This window comes from Bombina bombina, chromosome 6, assembly GCF_027579735.1.
Source record: "Bombina bombina isolate aBomBom1 chromosome 6, aBomBom1.pri, whole genome shotgun sequence".
Classification (NCBI taxonomy): Eukaryota; Metazoa; Chordata; class Amphibia; order Anura; family Bombinatoridae; genus Bombina; species Bombina bombina.
Window position 1 is genome coordinate 1126629224 of NC_069504.1, and position 23686 is coordinate 1126652909.

General features: G+C 39.7%; 1 protein-coding gene across 1 annotated transcript in view; it reads left to right on the forward strand.

The window, feature by feature from the left end:
• Positions 1-23686, forward strand: part of BMAL2 (basic helix-loop-helix ARNT like 2) — a 416858-nt gene that overhangs the window by 187989 nt on the left and 205183 nt on the right. The window contains 4 exon segments of the mRNA XM_053719098.1: positions 3178-3216; positions 5178-5190; positions 5788-5856; positions 5858-5923. Of these exon segments, the coding sequence (XP_053575073.1) occupies positions 3178-3216; positions 5178-5190; positions 5788-5856; positions 5858-5923 (187 nt within the window).

The window sequence follows — 23686 nt, forward strand, 5'->3', positions numbered from 1 at the left end:
AATAAATACAAATAGTGCTATCACTAAAATAAATACAAATAGTGCTGTCACTAAATAAATACAAATAGTGCTGTCAGTAAATAAATACAAATAGTGCTGTCAGTAAATAAATACAAATAGTGCTATCACTAAAATAAATACAAATAGTGCTGTCACTAAAATAAATACAAATAGTGCTGTCACTAAAATAAATATAAATAGTGCTGTCACTAAGTAAATACAAATAGTGCTGTCACTAAGTAAATACAAATAGTGCTGTCACTAAAATAAATACAAATAGTGCTGTCACTAAAATAAATACAAATAGTGCTGTCACTAAAATAAATACAAATAGTGCTGTCAGTAAATAAAACAAATAGTGCTGTCACTAAAATAAATACAAATAGTGCTGTCAGTAAATAAATACAAATAGTGCTGTCACTAAAATAAATACAATAGTGCTGTCACTAAAATAAATACAAATAGTGCTGTCACTAAAATAAATGCAAATAGTGCTGTCACTAAAATAAATACAAATAGTGCTGTCACTAAAATAAATACAAAATGCTGTCAGTAAATAAATACAAATAGTGCTGTCACTAAATAAATACAAATAGTGCTGTCACTAAAATAAATACAAATAGTACTATCAGTAAATAAATGCAAATAGTGCTGTCACTAAAATAAATACAAATAGTGCTGTCACTAAAATAAATACAAATAGTGCTGTCAGTAAATAAATACAAATAGTGCTGTCACTAAAATAAATACAAATAGTGCTGTCAGTAAAATAAATACAAATAGTGCTGTCAGTAAATAAATACAAATAGTGCTGTCAGTAAATAAATGCAAATAGTGCTGTCACTAAAATAAATACAAATAGTGCTGTCACTGAAATAAATACAAATAGTGCTGTCACTAAAATAAATACAAATAGTGCTGTCAGTAAATAATACAAATAGTGCTGTCAGTAAAATAAATACAAATAGTGCTGTCACTAAAATAATTACAAATAGTGCTGTCAGTAAATAAATACAAATAGTGCTGTCGCTAAACTAAATGCAAATAGTGCTGTCAGTAAAATAAATACAAATAGTGCTGTCACTAAATAAATACAAATAGTGCTGTCGCTAAACTAAATGCAAATAGTGCTGTCACTAAAATAAATACAAATAGTGCTGTCACTAAATAAATACAAATAGTGCTGTCACTAAAATAAATACAAATAGTGCTGTCACTAAAATAAATACAAATAGTGCTGTCAGTAAAATAAATACAAATAGTGCTGTCACTAAAATAAATACAAATAGTGCTATCACTAAAATAAATACAAATAGTGCTGTCAGTAAATAAATACAAATAGTGCTGTCACTAAAATAAATACAAATAGTGCTGTCAGTAAATAAATACAAATAGTGCTGTCACTAAAATAAATACAAATAGTGCTGTCAGTAAATAAATACAAATAGTGCTGTCAGTAAATAAATACAAATAGTGCTGTCAGTAAATAAATACAAATAGTGCTGTCAGTAAATAAATACAAATAGTGCTGTCACTAAAATAAATACAAATAGTGCTGTCACTAAAATAAATACAAATAGTGCTGTCAGTAAATAAATACAAATAGTGCTGTCAGTAAATAAATACAAATAGTGCTGTCAGTAAATAAATACAAATAGTGCTGTCAGTAAAATAAATACAAATAGTGTTGTCAGTAAAATAAATACAAATAGTGCTGTCACTAAAATAAATACAAATAGTGCTGTCAGTAAAATAAATATAAATAGTGCTGTCAGTAAAATAATATAAATAGTGCTGTCACTAAAATAAATACAAATAGTGCTGTCACTAAAATAAATACAAATAGTGCTGTCACTAAAATAAATACAAATAGTGCTGTCACTAAATAAATACAAATAGTGCTGTCACTAAAAAATACAAATAGTGCTGTCACTAAATAAATACAAATAGTGCTGTCACTAAATAAATACAAATAGTGCTGTCACCTGAAATAAATACAAATAGTGCTGTCACTAAATAAATACAAATAGTGCTTGTCACTAAAATAAAAATACTGCAGGTTTACAGAAGTTAATGAAGCCAGTCAAGGGCCGTGCTCAAATACTGACTTAATTATTCATTGTCAAATGGGGGTTTCTGCACAAATATTACTAGTTTAATGTGTGTGTTCTGCTTAGGTGGCTTTCAAATAAGTAATAAGAATAGGTGCTCTGCTGACTAGTTTCCACCCTCATTTACATATGGGGAAAACTCAGGGACCGACTAGGACCAGAAATAGGCAGAGCAGCCCATTCTTCCCCCTTTTGAGAGACAGTCCCTATTTCTGATCTCTGACCTGCTGTCCCTCTGAGACAACCATATGTTCGTATTTGCACATGTTCCCTTAGCCCCGCCCATGGACCACCCAGACACACCCATCGATTGCCCACACACCCATGATCCCCCGCCCACTAACCAACCACAAACCCTCCAACACGGACCTGCCTGCAAAATGAAAAATGTCCCCTTAAACCACTTGAGGTCCCAATACCCAGCTTCAAATGTTGGGAGTTATGCTTTTGTTATTAATTCATAACTGGCAAGTACAATGTACACTCTTCAGTCACTTTATTTTGTGAATTGGTTGTCATTAAACGGTACAAAATGTGAAATGTTATAAATGTAATAAAAAACAGAAACTATTGAATTTCATATTTAAATAATAATAACTGCTTATTGATCTTTATCCTGTGTAGTCACAGTCACTCAGGCGTCTGAGCACTTGTCATCACGCCGAAGCTTACAATACTAACACACACAGACATCCTAACCTGGCTCACAGATACAGCAAGGGCAGAACTGGCTCTACAATATGCACAAATAATAAAGCTGGTGACTGGGAGGGCATAGGCTGCTGGTCAAATTGCCCTAGGTGTACTATGCTCAGTCCGGGCCTGGGTATACTAAGAATCTTCCACTCCTACTGGAACCTTGCTAGTTAGGTACCTAACTGTGTTTCTCTTTTACCAAGCTTTATTCTTGAAGGGAAGATATGCGTTTATTATATACACAGCTTCTTGCTGTAAGATAGGCTGAGATGTTTGTAAGAGAGACTCTGTAACAGATTCCATAACTATATAATTTAACTAGATCCACTTTTCAGACCTATTTTAATGTTTATTCTGTATCTTCCAATAGGTCTAACGATGGATCAGATATTAATGATCTGCAGGGCAGGTAAGATATTCTATCATCCATTCAGTAACATGACACCCACCAATCAATTTTCCAAAGTGCCTACACCAAAATGACTTTGAAAAGTCAACCTGATTAAAAGAGATTCAAAGAGCAAAGTTAGAGAAAAAAGTCAAGGTTGAATACAAGCTCTTGAGTAGTTTTGAGGTTTAACATCCCCTTAATGACCGGACCATTTTTCAATTTTCTTACCCTTAATGACAATGGCTATTTTACATTTCTGCAGTGTTTGCGTTTAGCTGTAATTTTCCTCTTACTCGTTTACTGTACCCACACATATTATAAACCATTTTTCTCTCGTCATTAAATGGACTTTTCTAAAGATACCTTATTTTCATCATATCTTATAATTTACTAAAAAAAAAATGATAAAATATGAGGAAAAAATGGAAAAAAACACACTTTTTCTAACTTTGTGACCCCCAAAATCTGTTACACATCTACAATCACCAAAAAACACCCATGCTAAATAGTTTTATAAATTTTTGTCCTGAGTTTAGAAATACACAGAATGTTTACATGTTCTTTGCATTTTTTGCAATTTTATGGGGCAATAAATACAAGTAGCACTTTGCTATTTCCAAACCACTTTTTTTCAAAATGGGCGCTAGTTACTTTGGAACCCTGATTCTGTCAGGGAATACCTGAATATCCCTTGACATGTATAGATTTTGTTTTAGAAGACATCCCAAAGTATTAGATCTAGGCCCATTTTGTATAGTTCATGCCACCAGTTCACCGCCAAATGCGATAAAAAAAAAAAAAAAGTTCACTTTTTCACAAAATTTTGTCAAAAACTTTAGTTTCCCACTGAAATTATTTACAAACAGCTTCTGCAATTATGGCACAAATGGTTGTAAATGCTTCTTCTGGGATCCCCTTTTTCAGAAATAACAGACTCATATGGCTTTGTGGTTGCTTTTTGGTATTAGAGAGCGCTAAATGCCGCTGCGCACCACACGTTTTATGCCCAGGGAGTGAAGGGGGTTAATTTAGGGAGCTTGTAGGGAGCTTGTAGGGTTAATTTTAGCTTTAGTGTAGTGTAGTAGACAACCCCAAGTATTGATCTAGGCCCATTTTGGTATAATTTTATGCCACCATTTCACCACCAAATGCGAGCAAATAAAAAAACAAACTTTACATTTTCACAATTTTAGGTTTCTCACTGAAATATTTACAAACAGCTTGTGCAATTATGGGCAGAAATAGTTTTAAAAAGCTTCTCTGGGATCCCCTTTGTTCAGAAATAGCAGACTTATATGGCTTTGGCGTTGCTTTTTGGTAATTAGAAGGCCGCTAAATGCTGCAGGCGCACCACACATGAATTATGCCCAGCAGTGAAGGGGTTAATTAGGAGCTTGTAGGGAAGCTTGCAGGGTTAATTTTTAGAGATCAGCAGCCTCCCACCTGACACATCCACCCCTGATCCCTCCCAAACAGCTCTCTTCCTCCCCCCACCCCACAATTGTTACCTGCCATCTTAAGTACTGGCAGAAAGTCTGCCAGTACTAAATAAAAGTTTTTTTTTTTTAAATAAAAATTATTAAAATATTTTAGTTGTGATGGACCCCTGCCTTAGCACCAACTCCCTGATCCCCCCTCCACTCTCTAACCCTCTCCCCTACCTGAATTACCGCCATCTTGGAGTACTGGCAGCTGTCTGCCAGTACCCAGTTTTGGCCCCACAAACCAAACTATTTAAATTTTATTTATAACTTTTATTTGTATATTAATTATTTCTTTAGTGTAGCAGCCCCCCCACAAAACCCCCACCCCTCCCCCTCCCAGATCCATTTTTATGTTAAAAAAAAAAAATTAACCTTTTTTTTAAACTTTTTTTTAACTTTTTTTCCCCCTTCCGTTCATTGGTGTCAGTGTGCGCACACACTCCCTCCGCTCCCACCGGACAAAGGGCACCATCGGCACCATCACTACCGTTGCAGAGAGGGCCACAGAGTGGCTCTCTCTGCATCGTAGGCTTGTAAAGGGGTATTGCAGGATGCCTCCATATCGAGGCATCACTGCAATACCCTCAGAGCTGCTGGAAGTGATTGTGATCGCTTCCAGCACTCTGTTAGACAACTTGACGTACCAGGTTACGTCCATTGTACATTACTGCTTGTTAATGCATGACGTACCTGGTACGTCAGTTGTCATTAAGGGGTTAAGGGACATGAAAAAGAACATTTTTCTTTCATGATTCAGGTAGAACATACGCTTTTAAACAACTTTCCAATTTACTTCTATTATCAAATTTGCTTTATTCCTCTTGGTATCCTTTGTGGAAGCAGCAGCAAGGCACTTCTGTAAGCTAGCTAATACATCAGGTGACACAATAGCAAAGGCATATATGTGCAGCCACTAATATCAGCAGCTAACTTACAGTAGTGCATTGCTGCTTCAGAGCCTACCTAGGTATGCTTTTCAACAAGGGATTGCAAAGGACAAAACAAATTACATAATAGAAGTTAATTGGAAAGTTTGTATAAAATTGCATTGTCTGGAGAATTTACACTACTCTCCTGTTATTCTTTATGCCAGAGAGGCGCACAGCAGACAGAGAAACGCAGGCGCGACAAGATGAATACCTTGATTGAAGAGCTGTCCGCCTTGATTCCTCAGTGGTGACCCATTGCCTCGTAAACTAGATAAGCTTACAGTGCTACGGATGGCGGTGCAGGCACTTAAAGTCGATGAAAGGTGAGTACTTACACAGATATAGAAATCCCAGATGTAAGTGCTAATAGAGGAGTGAAAAGCTGTTGCCCTTGCTCTGACTTATTACTTAGTACTGATGAGTTGTATATGCCCCCTGACTTATTACTTTATGTACTGATGAGTATGTATCTGCCCCTGACTTATTACTTATGTACTGATGAGTTGTATCTGCCCCTTGACTTAATACTTATGTACTGATGAGTTATATCTGCCCCTGGCTTATTACTTATGTACCCATGGGTATGTGTTGTATCTGCCTCTGGCTTATTACTTATGTAACCTAAGGGTTGTTCTGCCTCTGGTAAATTACTTATGTACCTATGGGTTGTACTGCCTCTGGCTTATACTTATGTACCCATGGGTTTGCATCTGCCCCTGGCTTATTACTTAGTACCTATTGTGTTTGTATCTGCCCCTGGCTTATTACTTATTACCTATGGGTTGTGATGTATCTGCCTCTGGCTTATTACTTATGTACCCATGGGTTGCATCTGCCCCTGGCTTATTACTTATGTACCTATGGGTTGTATCTGCCTCTGGCTTATTACTTTTGTACCTATGGGTTGTATCTGCCTCTGGCTATATTACTTATGTACCTATAGGTTTATATGTGCCCCTGGCTTATTACTTTATGTACCTATGGTTTGTATCTGTCCCTTGGCTTATTACTTATGTACCTATGGTTTGTATTGTATCTGCCCCTGGCTTATTACTTATGTACCTATGGGTGTATCTGCCTCTAGCTTATTACTTATGTACCTATGGTTTGTATTCTGCCTCTGGTAATTAGTTATGTACCTATGGGTTGTATCTGCACCTGGCTTATTACTTATGTACCCATGGGTTGCATCTGCCCTGGCTTATTACTTATGTACCAATGGGTTGTATCTGCCCCTGGCTTATTACTTATGTACCTATAGGTTATATCTGCCCCTGGCTTATTACTAATGTACCTATGGTTTGTATCTGCCCATGGCTTATTACTTATGTACCTATGAGGTTTTATCTGCCCCTGGCTTATTACTTATGTACCTATAGGTTGTATTGTATCTGACCCTGGCTTATTACTTATGTACCTATGGCTTGTATCTGCCCTGGCTTATTACTTATGTACCTATGGGTTGTACCTGCCTCTGGCTTATTACTTAGTGTACCTATGGTTTGTATTGGCCTCCTGGCTTATTACTTATGTACCTATGGGTTGTATCTGCCTCTGGCTTATTACTTATGTACCTATGGTTTGTATCTGACCATGGCTTATTACTTATGTACCTATAGGTTATATCTGCCCCTGGCTTATACTTATAGTACCTATGAGTTGTACCTGCCCCTGGGCTATTACTTATATACATATGGTTATGTATACTGCCCCTGGCTTATTACTTATGTACCTCTGGGTTGTATCTGCCTCTGGCTTATTACTTTTGTACCTATGGGTTGTATCTGCCTCTTGCTATTATTATGTACCTATAGGTTATATGGGCCCCTCGGCTTATTACTTATGTTCCCTATGGGTTGTGTATCTGTCCCTGGGCTTATTACTTATGTACCTATGGGTTGTATTGTATCTGCCCCTGGCTTATTACTTATGTACCTATGGGTTGTATCTGCCTCTAGCTTATTACTTATGTACCTATGGTTTGTATCTGCCTCTGGTAATTACTTATGTACCTATGGGTTGTATCTGCCCCTGGCTTATTACTTATCTACCTATGGGTTGTGTTGTATCTGCCTCTTGCTTATTACTTATGTACCTATGGTTTATATCTGTCCCTGGCTCATTACTTATGTACCTATGGGTTATATCTGTACCTGGCGTATTACTTATGTACCTATGGGTTATATCTGTCCCTGGCGTATTACTTATGTACCTATGGGTTATATCTGTCCCTGGCTCATTACTTATGTACCTATGGGTTGTACCTGCCCCTGGCTTATTACTTATGTACCTATGGGTTGTATCTGCCCCTGACTTATTACTTATGTGCCTATGGGTTGTTTTGTATCTGCCTCTGGCTTATTACTTATGTACCTATGGTTTGTATCTGACCATGGCTTATTAATTATGTACCTATAGGTTATATCTGCCCCTGGCTTATTACTTATGTACCTATGGGTTGTATCTGTACCTGGTGTATTACTTTTGTACCTATGGGTTGTATCTGCCGCTGACTTATTACTTATGTACCTATGGGTTGTACATGCCCCTGGCTTATTACTTATGTACCTATGGGTTGTACCTGTCCCTGGCTTATTACTTATATACCTATGGTTTGTATCTGCCCCTGGCTTATTACTTATGCACCTATGGGTTGTATCTGCCTCTGGCTTATTACTTTTGTACCTATGGGTTGTATCTGCCTCTGGCTTATTACTTATGTACCTATAGGTTATATGTGCCCCTGGCTTATTACTTATGTACCTATGGGTTGTATCTGTCCCTGGCTTAATACTTATGTACCTATGGGTTGTATTGTATCTGCCCCTGGCTTATTACTTATGTACCTATGGGTTGTATCTGCCTCTAGCTTATTACTTATGTACCTATGGTTTGTATCTGCCTCTGGTAATTACTTATGTACCTATGGGTTGTATCTGCCCCTGGCTTATTACTTATCTACCTATGGGTTGTGTTGTATCTGCCTCTTGCTTATTACTTATGTACCTATGGTTTATATCTGTCCCTGGCTCATTACTTATGTACCTATGGGTTATATCTGTACCTGGCGTATTACTTATGTACCTATGGGTTATATCTGTACCTGGCGTATTACTTATGTACCTATGGGTTGTACCTGCCCCTGGCTTATTACTTATGTACCTATGGGTTGTATCTGCCCCTGACTTATTACTTATGTGCCTATGGGTTGTTTTGTATCTGCCTCTGGCTTATTACTTATGTACCTATGGTTTGTATCTGACCATGGCTTATTAATTATGTACCTATAGGTTATATCTGCCCCTGGCTTATTACTTATGTACCTATGGGTTGTATCTGTACCTGGTGTATTACTTTTGTACCTATGGGTTGTATCTGCCGCTGACTTATTACTTATGTACCTATGGGTTATATCTGCCCCTGGCTTATTACTTATGTACCTATGGGTTGTACCTGCCCCTGGCTTATTACTTATATACCTATGTTTTGTATCTGCCCCTGGCTTATTACTTATGTACCTATGGGTTGTATCTGCCTCTGGCTTATTACTTTTGTACCTATGGGTTGTATCTGCCTCTAGCTTATTACTTATGTACCTATGGTTTGTATCTGCCTCTGGTAATTACTTATGTACCCAGTGGCGTCACTAGGGTTGGTGTCACCCGGTGCGGTAAGTTATGGTGTCACCCCCCCCCCCCGGAAAGCAGACACACACAAAAACACAGGCACACACACATACAAACACTCAGACACACTTAAAAACATACTCAGATGCACACACAAACACTCGGAAACACACTGAGACACACACACACAAAAACTCAGACACACACTTACAAAATATGTAAACTGCACTGCATTAATTATGAAGCTCATGCCTAGAGCTGCTCCCTGGCTCAGCAGAGCATCAAATGAAAAATAAACAGAGCACTCTAAAAATAAATCACTAAAGAAAAGGTTTAGGCGCAAACTATGAAAATTCTGCTCTCTGACTCTGTTCTAAGCCTGTCAGTGCACAGCCCCGGGCCGCGTGCCTACCGCTTCTTATGGCCAATCACCTCTGCACTCTGCCCACCCCCAGACCCCCGCCCGCCCTCCTACCTGTTCAGTGTGCACTTAGTGTACCGTAACCGTAATGGTCTGGTGGGCATCATACGTGGCTCCTTCACTTTAAAGACAGTGTCAAACAGTCATGCGGTCAGGTGCCAGGCATCCCCTCATGATTTGCGAGTTCCCTTTTAGAGAGACAGCACAGCAGTGAGTGACTCCACTGCTCCACATGTCACTGAGCAGTGAGCACAGATAGGCAGGCAGGTTTAGGCTAGCAGCGCAACTTTGCAAGCCCCACAGCATGCCCACAACATTCATAGTGAAATTGGGCAGGGGAGAAGCAAAGTACAAACAAGCAAAAGCAGCCGGGAAAACTATTTGTTGAAATTGCAGCACTGGCTCAAGGGGCAAACAATTGTGTGTCTACAACTTCCCCAGTCCCACCAATGTTCCCAAATGCCAGCCCCTCTAATAAAAAAAAAATCTATGCATCTCAACATTGTATTTCTTTGAATTTCAATAAAATTAAAAAAAAAAAAAAAAAAAAATTTTTTTTTTTTTTTGGTGTCACCCCCTGGAGGGTGTCACCCGGGTGCGGCCCGCCCCCCCCGCCCCCCCCTAGTGACGCCACTGTATGTACCTATGGGTTATATCTGCCCTTGGCTTATTACTTATCTACCTATGGGTTGTGTTGTATCTGCGTCTGGCTTATTACTTATGTACCTATGGGTTATATCTGTCCCTGGCTTATTACTTTTGTACCTATGGGTTGTATCTGCCCCTGGCTTATTACTTATGTACCTATGGGTTGTATCTGACCCTGGCTTATTACTTATGTACCCATGGGTTGCATCTGCCCCTGGCTTATTACTTATGTACCAATGGGTTGCATCTGCCCCTGGCTTATTACTTATGTACCTATAGGTTATATCTGCCCCTGGCTTATTACTTATGTACCTATGGTTTGCATCTGCCCCTGGCTTATTACTTATGTACCTATGAGTTATATCTGCCCCTGGCTTATTACTTATGTACCTATAGGTTGTATTGTATCTGACCCTGGCTTATTACTTATGTACCTATGGTTTGTATCTGCCCCTGGCTTATTACTTATGTACCTATGGGTTGTATCTGACCCTGGCTTATTACTTATGTACCCATGGGTTGCATCTGCCCCTGGCTTATTACTTATGTACCAATGGGTTGCATCTGCCCCTGGCTTATTACTTATGTACCTATAGGTTATATCTGCCTCTGGCTTATTACTTATGTACCTATAGGTTATATCTGCCTCTGGCTTATTACTTATGTACCTATGGTTTGCATCTGCCCCTGGCTTATTACTTATGTACCTATGAGTTATATCTGCCCCTGGCTTATTACTTATGTACCTATAGGTTGTATTGTATCTGACCCTGGCTTATTACTTATGTACCTATGGTTTGTATCTGCCCCTGGCTTATTACTTATGTACCTATGGGTTGTACCTGCCTCTGGCTTATTACTTATGTACCTATGGTTTGTATTGGCCTCTAGCTTATTACTTATGTACCTATGGGTTGTATCTGCCTCTGGCTTATTACTTATGTACCTATGGTTTGTATCTGCCCATGGCTTATTACTTATGTACCTATAGGTTATATCTGCCCCTGGCTTATTACTTATGTACCTATGGTTTGTATCTCCCTCTGGCTTATTACTTATGTACCTATGGGTTGTATTGTATCTGCCCCTGGCTTATTACTTATGTACCTATGGTTTGTATCTGCCCCTGGCTTATTACTTATGTACCTATGGGTTATATCTGCCCCTGGCTTATTACTTATGTACCTATGGGTTGTATCTGCCCCTGGCTTATTACTCATGTACCTATGGGTTATATCTGCCCCTGGCTTATTACTTATGTACCTATGGGTTATATCTGCCCTTGGCTTATTAATTATGTACCTATGGTTTATATCTGCCCCTGGCTTATTACTTATGTACCTATGGGTTATATCTGCCCCTGGCTTATTACTTATGTACCTATGGGTTATATCTGTACCTGGTGTATTACTTATGTACCTATGGGTTATATCTGTCCCTGGCTCATTACTTATGTACTTATGGGTTGTACCTGCCCCTGGCTTATTACTTATGTACCTATGGGTTGTATCTGCCCCTGATTATTACTTATGTACCTATGGGTTATATCTGCCCCTGGCTTATTACTTTTGTACCTATGGGTTGTATCTGCCGCTGACTTATTACTTATGTACCTATGGGTTGCACCTGTCCCTGGCTTATTACTTATATACCTATGGTTTGTATCTGCCCCTGGCTTATTACTTTTGTACCTATGGGTTGTATCTGCCTCTGGTAATTACTTATGTACCTATGGGTTATATCTGCCCTTGGCTTATTACTTATCTACCTATGGGTTGTGTTGTATCTGCGTCTGGCTTATTACTTATGTACCTATGGGTTGTATCTGCCCCTGGCTTATTACTTATGTACCTATGGGTTGTATCTGACCCTGGCTTATTACTTATGTACCCATGGGTTGCATCTGCCCCTGGCTTATTACTTATGTACCAATGGGTTGCATCTGCCCCTGGCTTATTACTTATGTACCTATAGGTTATATCTGCCCCTGGCTTATTACTTATGTACCTATGGTTTGCATCTGCCCCTGGCTTATTACTTATGTACCTATGAGTTATATCTGCCCCTGGCTTATTACTTATGTACCTATAGGTTGTATTGTATCTGACCCTGGCTTATTACTTATGTACCTATGGTTTGTATCTGCCCCTGGCTTATTACTTATGTACCTATGGGTTGTATCTGACCCTGGCTTATTACTTATGTACCCATGGGTTGCATCTGCCCCTGGCTTATTACTTATGTACCAATGGGTTGCATCTGCCCCTGGCTTATTACTTATGTACCTATAGGTTATATCTGCCTCTGGCTTATTACTTATGTACCTATGGTTTGCATCTGCCCCTGGCTTATTACTTATGTACCTATGAGTTATATCTGCCCCTGGCTTATTACTTATGTACCTATAGGTTGTATTGTATCTGACCCTGGCTTATTACTTATGTACCTATGGTTTGTATCTGCCCCTGGCTTATTACTTATGTACCTATGGGTTGTACCTGCCTCTGGCTTATTACTTATGTACCTATGGTTTGTATTGGCCTCTAGCTTATTACTTATGTACCTATGGGTTGTATCTGCCTCTGGCTTATTACTTATGTACCTATGGTTTGTATCTGCCCATGGCTTATTACTTATGTACCTATAGGTTATATCTGCCCCTGGCTTATTACTTATGTACATATGGTTTGTATCTGCCCCTGGCTTATTACTCATGTACCTATGGGTTATATCTGCCCCTGGCTTATTACTTATGTACCTATGGGTTATATCTGCCCTTGGCTTATTAATTATGTACCTATGGTTTATATCTGCACCTGGCTTATTAATTATGTACCTATGGGTTATATCTGCCCCTGGCTTATTACTTATGTACCTATGGTTTATATCTGTACCTGGTGTATTACTTATGTACCTATGGGTTATATCTGTCCCTGGCTCATTACTTATGTACTTATGGGTTGTACCTGCCCCTGGCTTATTACTTATGTACCTATGGGTTGTATCTGCCCCTGATTATTACTTATGTACCTATGGGGTATATCTGCCCCTGGCTTATTACTTATGTACCTATGGGTTATATCTGTACCTGGCGTATTACTTTTGTACCTATGGGTTGTATCTGCCGCTGACTTATTACTTATGTACCTATGGGTTGCACCTGTCCCTGGCTTATTACTTATATACCTATGGTTTGTATCTGCCCCTGGCTTATTACTTTTGTACCTATGGGTTGTATCTGCCCCTGGCTTATTACTTATGTACCTATAGGTTATATCTGCCCCTGGCTTATTACTTATGTACCTATGGTTTGCATCTGCCCCTGGCTTATTACTTATGTACCTATGAGTTATATCTGCCCCTGGCTTATTACTTATGTACCTATGGTTTGTATTGGCCTCTGGCTTATTACTTATGTACCTATGGGTTGTATCTGCCTCTGGCTTATTACTTATGTACCTATGGTTTGTATCTGCCCATGGCTTATTACTTATGTACCTATAGGTTATATCTGCCCCTGGCTTATTACTTATGTACATATGGTTTGTATCTGCCCCTGGCTTATTACTTATGTACCTATGGTTTGCATCTGCCTCTGGCTTATTACTTATGTACCTATGGGTTGTATTGTATCTGCCCCTGGCTTATTACTTATGTACGTATGGTTTGTATCTGCCCCTGGCTTATTACTTATGTACCTATGAGTTATATCTGCCCCTGGCTTATTACTTATGTACCTATGGGTTGTATCTGCCCCTGGCTTATTACTCATGTACCTATGGGTTATATCTGCCCCTGGCTTATTACTTATGTACCTATGGGTTATATCTGCCCCTGGCTTATTAATTATGTACCTATGGTTTGTATCTGCCCCTGGCTTATTACTTATATACCTATGGGTTATATCTGCCCCTGGCTCATTACTTATGTACCTATGGGTTGTACCTGCCCCTGGCTTATTACTTATGTACCTATGGGTTGTATCTGCCCCTGGCTTATTACTTATGTACCTATGGGTTATATCTGCCCCTGGCTTATTACTTATGTAGTGGGAGGAGTCCCAGGCGCCAACTGACGGAGGCTAGGTGTACTGAAGGATGTTTAAGTTTTAATGTTTTAAAGTCGATTGTATTGCATTTTCTGTCACTAACCATGGATCCATGAGAATATGTATTAACTGATTTTATATTGATTTTATATTGATTGTAATAAATTTATATTAAACATCCTTCAGTACACCTAGCCTCCGTCAGTTGGCGCCTGGGACTCCTCCCACTATCTTAGTTCTTTTAGGTGTTAGCTAGGTTTCACCTCTCCCAGGCTAATAGGTACTCATTGGCGCTTTGAGTATACCCACCACACAATTATTACTTATGTACCTATGGGTTATATCTGTACCTGGTGTATTACTTTTGTACCTATGGGTTGTATCTGCCGCTGACTTATTACTTATGTACCTATGGGTTGTACGTGCCCCTGGCTTATTACTTATGTACCTATGGGTTGTACCTGTCCCTGGCTTTTTACTTATATACCTATGGTTTGTATCTGCCCCTGGCTTATTACTTATGTACCTATGGGTTGTATCTGCCTCTGGCTTATTACTTTTGTACCTATGGGTTGTATCTGCCTCTGGCTTATTACTTATGTACCTATAGGTTATATGTGCCCCTGGCTTATTACTTATGTACCTATGGGTTGTATCTGTCCCTGGCTTATTACTTATGTACCTATGGGTTGTATTGTATCTGCCCCTGGCTTATTACTTATGTACCTATGGGTTGTATTTGCCCCTGGCTTATTACTTATGTTCCTATGGGTTGTATCTGCCTCTGGCTTATTACTTTTGTACCTATGGGTTGTATCTGCCTCTGGCTTATTACTTATGTACCTATGGGTTGTATCTGCCTCTAGCTTATTACTTATGTACCTATAGTTTGTATCTGCCTCTGGTAATTACTTATGTACCTATGGGTTGTATCTGCCCCTGGCTTATTACTTATGTACCCATGGGTTGCATCTGCCCCTGGCTTATTACTTATGTACCAATGGGTTGCATCTGCCCCTGGCTTATTACTTATGTACCTATGGGTTGTGATGTATCTGCCTCTGGCTTATTACTTATGTACCTATGGGTTATATCTGCCCCTGGCTTATTACTTTTGTACCTATGGGTTGTATCTGCCTCTGGCTTATTGCTTATATACCTATAGGTTCTATCTGCCCCTGGCTTATTACTTATGTACCTACGGGTTGTATCTGCCCCTGGCTTATTACTTATGTACCTATGGGTTGTATCTGCCCCTGGCTTATTACTTATGTACCCATGGGTTGCATCTGCCCCTGGCTTATTACTTATGTACCTATGAGTTTATATCTGCCCCTGGCTTATTACTTATGTACCTATAGGTTGTATTGTATCTGCCCCTGGCTTATTACTTATGTACCTATGGTTTGTATCTGCCCCTGGCTTTTTACTTATGTACCTATGGGTTGTACCTGCCTCTGGCTTATTACTTATGTACTTATGGTTTGTTTTGGCCTCTGGCTTATTACTTATGTACCTATGGGTTGTATCTGCCTCTGGCTTATTACTTATGTACCTATGGTTTGTATCTGCCCCTGGCTTATTACTCATGTACCTATGGGTTATATCTGCCCCTGGCTTATTACTTATGTACCTATGGGTTATATCTGCCCTTGGCTTATTAATTATGTACCTATGGTTTATATCTGCCCCTGGCTTATTACTTATGTACCTATGGGTTATATCTGCCCCTGGCTTATTACTTATGTACCTATGGGTTATATCTGTACCTCGCGTATTACTTATGTACCTATGGGTTATATCTGTCCCTGGCTCATTACTTATGTACCTATGGGTTGTACCTGCCCCTGGCTTATTACTTATGTACCTATGGGTTGTATCTGCCCCTGGCTTATTACTTATGTACCTATGGGTTATATCTGCCCCTGGCTTATTACTTATGTACCTATGGGTTATATCTGTACCTGGCGTATTACTTTTGTACCTATGGGTTGTATCTGCCGCTGACTTATTACTTATGTACCTATGGGTTGTACGTGCCCCTGGCTTATTACTTATGTACCTATGGGTTGTACCTGTCCCTGGCTTATTACTTATATACCTATGGTTTGTATCTGCCCCTGGCTTATTACTTATGTACCTATGGGTTGTATCTGCCCCTGGCTTATTACTTATGTACCTATAGGTTATATCTGCCCCTGGCTTATTACTTATGTACCTATGGTTTGCATCTGCCCCTGGCTTATTACTTATGTACCTATGAGTTATATCTGCCCCTGGCTTATTACTTATGTACCTATGGTTTGTATTGGCCTCTGGCTTATTACTTATGTACCTATGGGTTGTATCTGCCTCTGGCTTATAACTTATGTACCTATGGTTTGTATCTGCCCATGGCTTATTACTTATGTACCTATAGGTTATATCTGCCCCTGGCTTATTACTTATGTACATATGGTTTGTATCTGCCCCTGGCTTATTACTTATGTACCTATGGTTTGTATCTGCCTCTGGCTTATTACTTATGTACCTATGGGTTGTATTGTATCTGCCCCTGGCTTATTACTTATGTACCTATGGGTTATATCTGTACTTGGTGTATTACTTTTGTACCTATGGGTTGTATCTGCCCCTGGCTTATTACTTATGTACCTATGGGTTGTATCTGTCCCTGGCTTATTACTTATGTACCTATGGGTTGTATTGTATCTGCCCCTGGCTTATTACTTATGTACCTATGGGTTGTATTTGCCCCTGGCTTATTACTTATGTTCCTATGGGTTGTATCTGCCTCTGGCTTATTACTTTTGTACCTATGGGTTGTATCTGCCTCTGGCTTATTACTTATGTACCTATGGGTTGTATCTGCCTCTAGCTTATTACTTATGTACCAATGGGTTGCATCTGCCCCTGGCTTATTACTTATGTACCTATAGGTTGTATTGTATCTGCCCCTGGCTTATTACTTATGTACCTATGGTTTGTATCTGCCCCTGGCTTATTACTTATGTACCTATGGGTTGTACCTGCCTCTGGCTTATTACTTATGTACTTATGGTTTGTATTGGCCTCTGGCTTATTACTTATGTACCTATGGGTTGTATCTGCCTCTGGCTTATTACTTATGTACCTATGGTTTGTATCTGCCCCTGGCTTATTACTCATGTACCTATGGGTTATATCTGCCCCTGGCTTATTACTTATGTACCTATGGGTTATATCTGCCCTTGGCTTATTAATTATGTACCTATGGTTTATATCTGCCCCTGGCTTATTACTTATGTACCTATGGGTTATATCTGCCCCTGGCTTATTACTTATGTACCTATGGGTTATATCTGTACCTCGCGTATTACTTATGTACCTATGGGTTATATCTGTCCCTGGCTCATTACTTATGTACCTATGGGTTGTACCTGCCCCTGGCTTATTACTTATGTACCTATGGGTTGTATCTGCCCCTGGCTTATTACTTATGTACCTATGGGTTATATCTGCCCCTGGCTTATTACTTATGTACCTATGGGTTATATCTGTACCTGGCGTATTACTTTTGTACCTATGGGTTGTATCTGCCGCTGACTTATTACTTATGTACCTATGGGTTGTACGTGCCCCAGGCTTATTACTTATGTACCTATGGGTTGTACCTGTCCCTGGCTTATTACTTATATACCTATGGTTTGTATCTGCCCCTGGCTTATTACTTATGTACCTATGGGTTGTATCTGCCCCTGGCTTATTACTTATGTACCTATAGGTTATATCTGCCCCTGGCTTATTACTTATGTACCTATGGTTTGCATCTGCCCCTGGCTTATTACTTATGTACCTATGAGTTATATCTGCCCCTGGCTTATTACTTATGTACCTATGGTTTGTATTGGCCTCTGGCTTATTACTTATGTACCTATGGGTTGTATCTGCCTCTGGCTTATTACTTATGTACCTATGGTTTGTATCTGCCCATGGCTTATTACTTATGTACCTATGGGTTGTATTGTATCTGCCCCTGGCTTATTACTTATGTACATATGGTTTGTATCTGCCCCTGGCTTATTACTTATGTACCTATGGTTTGTATCTGCCTCTGGCTTATTACTTATGTAACTATGGGTTGTATTGTATCTGCCCCTGGCTTATTACTTATGTACCTATGGGTTATATCTGTACCTGGTGTATTACTTTTGTACATATGGGTTGTATCTGCCGCTGACTTATTACTTATGTACCTATGGGTTGTACGTGCCCCTGGCTTATTACTTATGTACCTATGGGTTTTACCTGTCCCTGGCTTATTACTTATATACCTATGGTTTGTATCTGCCCCTGGCTTATTACTTATGTACCTATGGGTTGTATTTGCCCCTGGCTTATTACTTATGTTCCTATGGGTTTTATCTGCCTCTGGCTTATTACTTTTGTACCTATGGGTTGTATCTGCCTCTGGCTTATTACTTTTGTACCTATGGGTTGTATCTGCCTCTGGCTTATTACTTATGTACCTATGGGTTGTATCTGCCTCTAGCTTATTACTTATGTACCTATGGTTTGTATCTGCCTCTGGTAATTACTTATGTACCTATGGGTTGTATCTGCCCCTGGCTTATTACTTATGTACCAATGGGTTGCATCTGCCCCTGGCTTATTACTTATGTACCTATGGGTTGTGATGTATCTGCCTCTGGCTTATTACTTATGTACCTATGGGTTATATCTGCCCCTGGCTTATTACTTTTGTACCTATGGGTTGTATCTGCCTCTGGCTTATTGCTTATGTACCTATAGGTTGTATCTGCCCCTGGCTTATTACTTATGTACCTATGGGTTGTATCTGCCCCTGGCTTATTACTTATGTACCTATGGGTTGTATCTGCCCCTGGCTTATTACTTATGTACCTATGGGTTGTATCTGCCCCTGGCTTATTACTCATGTACCCATAGGTTGCATCTGCCCCTGGCTTATTACTTATGTACCTATGAGTTTATATCTGCCCCTGGCTTATTACTTATGTACCTATAGGTTGTATTGTATCTGCCCCTGGCTTATTACTTATGTACCTATGGTTTGTATCTGCCCCTGGTTTATTACTTATGTACCTATGGGTTGTACCTGCCTCTGGCTTATTACTTATGTACCTATGGGTTGTATCTGCCTCTGGCTTATTACTTATGTACCTATGGTTTGTATCTGCCCATGGCTTATTACTTATGTACCTTTAGGTTATATCTGCCGCTGGCTTATTACTTATGTACCTATGGTTTGTATCTGCCCCTGGCTTATTACTTATGTACCTATGGTTTGTATCTGCCTCTGGCATATTACTTATGTACCTATGGGTTGTATCTGCCCCTGGCTTATTACTTATGTACCTATGGGTTGTACCTGTCCCTGGCTTATTACTTATATACCTATGGTTTGTATCTGCCCCTCGCTTATTACTTATGTACCTATGGGTTGTATCTGCCTCTGGCTTATTACTTTTGTACCTATGGGTTGTATCTGCCTCTGGCTTATTACTTATGTACCTATAGGTTATATGTGCCCCTGGCTTATTACTTATGTACCTATGGGTTGTATCTGTCCCTGGCTTATTACTTATGTACCTATGGGTTGTATTGTATCTGCCCCTGGCTTATTACTTATGTACCTATGGGTTGTATTTGCCCCTGGCTTATTACTTATGTTCCTATGGGTTGTATCTGCCTCTGGCTTATTACTTTTGTACCTATGGGTTGTATCTGCCTCTGGCTTATTACTTATGTACCTATGGGTTGTATCTGCCTCTAGCTTATTACTTATGTACCTATGGTTTGTATCTGCCTCTGGTATTTACTTATGTACCTATGGGTTGTATCGGCCCCTGGCTTATTACTTATGTACCCATGGGTTGCATCTGCCCCTGGCTTATTACTTATGTACCAATGGGTTGCATCTCCCCCTGGCTTATTACTTATGTACCTATGGGTTGTGATGTATCTGCCTCTGGCTTATTACTTATGTACCTATGGGTTATATCTGCCCCTGGCTTATTACTTTTGTACCTATGGGTTGTATCTGCCTCTGGCTTATTGCTTATGTACCTATAGGTTGTATCTGCCCCTGGCTTATTACTTATGTACCTATGGGTTGTATCTGCCCCTGGCTTATTACTTATGTACCTATGGGTTGTATCTGCCCCTGGCTTATTACTTATGTACCCATGGGTTGCATCTGCCCCTGGCTTATGACTTATGTACCAATGGGTTGCATCTGCCCCTGGCTTATTACTTATGTACCTATAGGTTATAGCTGCACCTGGCTTATTACTTATGTACCTATGGTTTGTATCTGCCCCTGGCTTATTACTTATGTACCTATGAGTTTATATCTGCCCCTGGCTTATTACTTATGTACCTATAGGTTGTATTGTATCTGCTCCTGGCTTATTACTTATGTACCTATGGTTTGTATCTGCCCCTGGCTTATTACTTATGTACCTATGGGTTGTACCTGCCTCTGGCTTATTACTTATGTACCTATGGTTTGTATTGGCCTTTGGCTTATTACTAATGTACCTATGGGTTGTATTTGCCGCTGGCTTATTACTTATGTTCCTATGGGTTGTATCTGCCTCTGGCTTATTACTTTTATACCTATGGGTTGTATCTGCCTCTGGCTTATTACTTATGTACCTATGGTTTGTATCTGCCTCTGGTAATTACTTATGTACCTATGGGTTGTATCTGCCCCTGGCTTATTACTTATGTACCTATGGGTTGTATCTGCCCCTGGCTTATTACTTATGTACCTATGGGTTGTATCTGCCCCTGGCTTATTACTTATGTACCTATGGGTTGTGTTGTATCTGCCTCTGGCTTATTACTTATGTACCTATTGTTTGTATCTGCCTCTGGTAATTACTTATGTACCTATGGGTTGTATCTGCCCCTGGCTTATTACTTATGTACCTATGGGTTGTGTTGTATCTGCCTCTGGCTTATTACTTATGTACCTATTGTTTGTATCTGCCTCTGGTAATTACTTATGTACCTATGGGTTGTATCTGCCCCTGGCTTATTACTTATGTACCTATGGGTTGTGTTGTATCTGCCTCTGGCTTATTACTTATGTACCTATGGGTTATATCTGTCCCTGGCTTATTACTTTTGTACCTATGGGTTGTATATGCCTCTGGCTTATTGCTTATGTACCTATGGGTTGTATCTGCATCTGGCTTATTACGTTTGTACCTATGGGTTGTATCTGCCCCTGGCTTATTACTTATGTACCTATGGGTTGTATCTGCCCCTGGCTTATTACTTATGTACCTATAGGTTATATGTGCCCCTGGCTTATTACTTATGTACCTATGGGTTGTATCTGTCCCTGGCTTATTACTTATGTACCTATGGGTTGTATTTGCCCCTGGCTTATTACTTATGTACCTATGGGTTGTATTTGCCCCTGGCTTATTACTTATGTTCCTATGGGTTGTATCTGCCTCTGGCTTATTACTTTTGTACCTATGGGTTGTATCTGCCTCTGGCTTATTACTTATGTACCTATGGGTTGTATCTGCCTCTAGCTTATTACTTATGTACCTATGGTTTGTATCTGCCTCTGGTAATTACTTATGTACCTATGGGTTGTATCTGCCCCTGGCTTATTACTTATGTACCCATGGGTTGCATCTGCCCCTGGCTTATTACTTATGTACCAATGGGTTGCATCTGCCCCTGGCTTATTACTTATGTACCTATGGGTTGTGCTGTATCTGCCTCTGGCTTATTACTTATGTACCTATGGGTTATATCTTCCCCTGGCTTATTACTTTTGTACCTATGGGTTGTATCTGCCCCTGGCTTATTACTTATGTACCTATGGGTTGTATCTGCCCCTGGCTTATTACTTATGTACCTATGGGTTGTATCTGCCCCTGGCTTATTACTTATGTACCCATGGGTTGCATCTGCCCCTGGCTTATTACTTATGTACCTATAGGTTGTATTGTATCTGCCCCTGGCTTATTACTTATGTACCTATGGTTTGTATCTGCCCCTGGCTTATTACTTATGTACCTATGGGTTGTACCTGCCTCTGGCTTATTACTTATGTACCTATGGTTTGTATTGGCCTCTGGCTTATTACTTATGTACCTATGGGTTGTATCTGCCTCTGGCTTATTACTTATGTACCTATGGTTTGTATCTGCCCCTGGCTTATTACTCATGTACCTATGGGTTATATCTGCCCCTGGCTTATTACTTATGTACCTATGGGTTATATCTGCCCTTGGCTTATTAATTATGTACCTATGGTTTATATCTGCCCCTGGCTTATTACTTATGTACCTATGGGTTATATCTGCCCCTGGCTTATTACTTATGTACCTATGGGTTATATCTGTACCTGGCGTATTACTTATGTACCTATGGGTTATATCTGTCCCTGGCTCATTACTTATGTACCAATGGGTTGTACCTGCCCCTGGCTTATTACTTATGTACCTATGGGTTGTATCTGCCCCTGGCTTATTACTTATGTACCTATGGGTTATATCTGCCCCTGGCTTATTTCTTATTTACCTATGGGTTATATCTGTACCTGGCGTATTACTTTTGTACCTATGGGTTGTATCTGCCCCTGGCTTATTACTTATGTACCTATGGGTTGTATCTGCCCCTGGCTTATTACTTATGTACCTATAGGTTATATCTGCCCCTGGCTTATTACTTATGTACCTATGGTTTGCATCTGCCCTGGCTTATTACTTATGTACCTATGAGTTATATCTGCCCCTGGCTTATTACTTATGTACCTATGGTTTGTATTGGCCTCTGGCTTATTACTTATGTACCTATGGGTTGTATCTGCCTCTGGCTTATTACTTATGTACCTATGGTTTGTATCTGCCCATGGCTTATTACTTATGTACCTATAGGTTATATCTGCCCCTGGCTTATTACTTATGTACATATGGTTTGTATCTGCCCCTGGCTTATTACTTATGTACCTATGGTTTGTATCTGCCTCTGGCTTATTACTTATGTACCTATGGGTTGTATTGTATCTGCCCCTGGCTTATTACTTATGTACCTATGGTTTGTATTTGCCCCTGGCTTATTACTTATGTACCTATGGGTTATATCTGCCCCTGGCTTATTACTTATGTACCTATGGGTTGTACCTGCCCCTGGCTTATTACTTATGTACCTATGGGTTGTATCTGCCCCTGGCTTATTACTTATGTACCTATGGGTTATAACTGCCCCTGGCTTATTACTTTTGTACCTATGGGTTGTATCTGCCTCTGGCTTATTGCTTATGTACCTATGGGTTATATCTGCCC